The sequence below is a fragment of the Cibotium barometz genome, chromosome 22, assembly GCF_041138505.1.
Source record: "Cibotium barometz isolate CiBa-2024 chromosome 22, ASM4113850v1, whole genome shotgun sequence".
In the NCBI taxonomy this organism is placed as follows: domain Eukaryota; kingdom Viridiplantae; phylum Streptophyta; class Polypodiopsida; order Cyatheales; family Cibotiaceae; genus Cibotium; species Cibotium barometz.
Window position 1 is genome coordinate 27220305 of NC_141067.1, and position 3732 is coordinate 27224036.

The 3732-nt window shown below is 49.6% G+C and overlaps 1 protein-coding gene across 1 annotated transcript; it reads right to left on the bottom strand.

The window, feature by feature from the left end:
- Positions 1–1262: 1262 nt before the first annotated feature.
- On the bottom strand, positions 1263–2810 carry LOC147626481 (uncharacterized). The gene is made up of 3 exons (XM_086816821.1): positions 2313–2810; positions 1568–2129; positions 1263–1441 (listed from the first exon to the last, which is right to left on the bottom strand). The coding sequence occupies exons 1-3, from the start codon at positions 2808–2810 to the stop codon at positions 1263–1265; spliced, it is 1239 nt and encodes a 412-aa protein (XP_086672947.1).
- Positions 2811–3732: the final 922 nt, after the last annotated feature.

Here is a 3732-nt window from a genome sequence, read left to right on the forward strand (position 1 = left end):
CCTCATCATTAAGCCCAAAAGGCTACCCAAAATGTGCACTTATGATACATGTATCTCTACATGGTCCCCTAGTGCAGTGGGTGCAGGTGACATCAAATTCTTTCTAACAACACTTCTATGCTGCTGTACGGCCCCTTTGGCAGCACCCACAAATTGTACGGCACCTCCATGCAGCTGTACAGATCCTCCTGCTGGCCGACCAGGTGGTTGAACTTGTTTGTGTGTTGGAGAGCTCTTTGAAGACCATTGAACCCTTTGAATACTAGAAGTAGGGTGCATGGTCACGTCACCCTTAGGCGTGGGCACCCTCGTGAGTGCTCTAGGCAGGCTATTGGAGTTTGCCCATCTACACCTTAAGTTTGGATCTCTTGCTTGGTAGGTTGCCGGTAAGGAGATTCTCTTGGAGACATCAACAACGGTATTGGCAAAGCTTGTTTTCTTTTGTTTTCATTGCAAACTTTGGTCTTGAAAGTTTTGGTGTGTTAGCTAGTTCCCTAGGGACCCACAAAGCTTGTGTAAAATCATTTCTCCTTTGGTATTAAAATACTAAAAGTGGCGGGGAGGGGGGATGATGTGTGTTCTATTTTTATTCGGTAAATTTGTGGTGGTTAATTGTTCAGTTAATTAGATGAGAGATTCTTATGTCTGAGAACTACACTCTATTACAGCAAGCGGGAGTGTAACCACACTAGCTAGGTGTGAATGTCCTTGGGCACTGTCTCATGAACAATACGCGGGTCAACACTTCAAATGTATCAACCACAATGCACAAAACATTTGAAAGATACATCACTGCACAAGATAATCTACAAGAGGCAAGCATGCATAATACAACACCATTGGGGCCATGAATGGGCCGACAACCAGAGTCACATGGGGACGGGGACGGGGACGGGGACGGGGAAGAGCCGTCCCGGGGACGGGATCGGGAACGGCAAAAAAAAACCTCTTTTTTAAAAGCAATTTAGGAGTTGTATGCATGACATACATATAGAGACACACTTTGAACAAAATTTTACACCGAATAGACAAAAAAACAAGAGTCATTTTGAGCAAAATGCGCTAATAAAACATCGATGGCACACTGATTATGTGATTGATAGTCTGATAGATACAAAGAGATAAGTACATGCCTCATGGGCAGTGAGGGTTACAAAAAAGAGTGGGTACAAAATAGAGATACTAGATAGATCACAATAGATCATGGCCATTGGCAGTGGGCACAAAAAAGGTGAGATGGCTCAAGGCTCAAGAGTCAAGCCTCAAGCTCCTGAAGTGCTAGCCTCGCGGGAGGCTTGGAAGTCGAAGTCGTCGATGCCATTTGAAGCCTCCTCCTCCCCCTCAGGCTGTAGCTCCTCCTCTACCTCCTCAAGATGCTCCTGAGCTGCAGGATCCTGCTGTGCCATCTCCCATTCGGTGAAGGGATCCGCCTTCCCTGTTGCTGTCGCACATAGCATGCGCAAGTTAGCGCTCACAAAAACCAAATCACTTGCCCTTTGCACTTCAAGGCGGTTCCTCTTCTTAGAGGCAATGTGACTGTAAACGCTCCAAAGTTGCTCCAAGCAACTAGAGCTCACAGCCTGGCCAAGGATGCGAATAGCCAAGCGCTGTAACTCTGGCCCATCTGATCGGTAATCCTCCCACCAAAGAGGAGACCCAATCTTGAGGCGGTCAAGCTGTGCATCTGAACATCCAAAAGATCCCTGCCGCGTCCTGTACTGAGATAGCTGGTCTCTGATCTTCCGCCTGATGGTAGGGTCGGGCTCTAAGCGCTCCAAAATGATCCGCCATCCCCTGCTTACTTCCTTGTCGGCCTCTTGCTTTCTGCCCTGGAACTCTGGATCAACCACAAAGGCAGCCGCATGAAGAGGGGAGTAGTAGGAGTTCCACCTGGACTCACATAATGAGTGGATCTCCTCAAACTCGGCCCTGTCTGGCACAAGCTGCTGGAGTGACTCGATCATGCGACCCATGGCCTCATAGACCTTGCCGATACATGGTTCACGGCCGTCAATGACTCGTTGAAGGTGAACAATAGGCTTGACCAAGGCGTCGAGTGTCTTCACCTTCTCCCACCAAGCGGCATCGTTGGCGCGATCTCGGCACGTTCTCCCTGTTGCCGATTTTGACTGTTGCATGGCAGAAAATTCATCACTAAGGAAAAGCCCTCTTAGGGCTCCGCCACATGTAGACAAGCGGCCTAGCATGAGGAAGTTGTATGCAAACCTTGTCTCAGAATACTTGAGGAGGGAAAGAGTGCTCCTTTTAGAGAACTCATGTCGCAGCCTTTGGTGGTTGAGGACAAAGGATACAAGCTGGTTAGCCTCCTCAATGGTGGGTGCAATCCATGGCAAGGCACCTATGTCTTTGAAGAGGTTGTTGAGACAATGGGCCATGCAAAAAGAAACTGTGATGGATGGATACATTGACGCAATAATGGTCCCGGCTGCCCTATTTGACGCCTCTCCATCCGCCACCATGCCGACCACAAGCTCCGGCCCAATGACCTCGATTGTGGACGCCCATTCCGCGGCAAGCACATCCACGGCCTTCCCAGTGCCACTCGCATCATGTGACTCGATGAAGTACACTTTGCCCCTTGAGTAGGCCACCACTCCATGGATGGAGCGCTTGCATGTGTCACTCCATCCGTCTACAATGAGAGAGACTCCGTTAGTCTCCCACGTTGCCTTTGTATCCGCCGCCGCGTGCTCAACGGCCAACTTCTCCCTATCAAGCAAAGTGGTGCGAATCTTTTCCGATGAAGGTGGCACATAAGAGGGGCCATATTCCCCGATCTTTGTGGCCATCTCACGGAAGTAAGGAGATCTATTTCAAGTAAGGAAAACCATGTAGCATGTAGCTTTTTTTGGCAATATGACAAATGCTTTGAAGCATGAGACATTAAAAAAAAAAGAGTGAAGAGAATTGAGTCTCGACTCTCACCGTGCCGCTTGAAACGCAATGTGGTCGTGGTAGAAGAACCTAGCCACCGACCTATCCACCTCATCCTTCAATTTTGGGTTCCAATTCTCGTTAAGAGTGGATTGACGGCGGATGGGAATGGAGGCACCCGATGTGGATGGAGTGGACTTGAATGGTTGAGAGCTTGAAGCAAGATTTGGGTTCCTCTCCACCTCCATTCGCGTCGGTTGCTCTCGTGCTCTCACCACATCATGAGGATCAACGGCAACATGTCGCCCTCTCTTTGCTGCCTCGGCCGCCTCATAAACCTTGAGCTTCTCAAGAAGCTCCGCTCGCTTCTCAGGAGTAACGCGTGCGCAAAATTGCACTTGATGACCGGCCTCGTGCAAAAAGTGAGCTCGCACTTTGTTGGCGCCGCCACTTCTCTTGTAGGAACAAAGCTTGCAATTCCATGCCCTTGAACCACCGCCCACTCCACGACTAGTGTAGTGGACCTCATCCCACCATGACCATGTGTGCACCGCCGGCCTCCTTCGTGAAGAGCCCGCAACGGAAGATGTGGCGGCGACGCCTTCACCTTGAGATGCCATGAATGATGATAGTGTGAGAGAGAGGGAAGAAGGGTGCAATAGAGAGTTGCAAGTTGCCGCTTGACTCTTGAGGCTTGCAAGTCTCAAGAGGGATGGATCATGGAACTTAGAGAGAGAGAGAGAGAGAGAGAGAGAGAGAGAGAGAGAGAGAGAGAGGAGAGATGGCTTGGAAGTTGGCACAACTTGGAACTTTGAAGTTTGGAAGCTTGAGGCTTGA

What these genes read in the sequence shown, in the direction of transcription:
- LOC147626481 (XM_086816821.1), bottom strand. Translation starts at nt 2,810, where the DNA reads ATGGCCACAAAGATCGGGGAATATGGCCCCTCTTATGTGCCACCTTCA. An exon ending in TTGAGGAGGCTAACCAGCTT is followed by an intron (nt 2,130 to 2,312) that starts GTATCCTTTGTC and finishes GCCATGCAACAG; the next exon opens with TCAAAATCGGCAACAGGGAG. An exon ending in TGGCCAGGCTGTGAGCTCTA is followed by an intron (nt 1,442 to 1,567) that starts GTTGCTTGGAGC and finishes TATGTGCGACAG; the next exon opens with CAACAGGGAAGGCGGATCCC.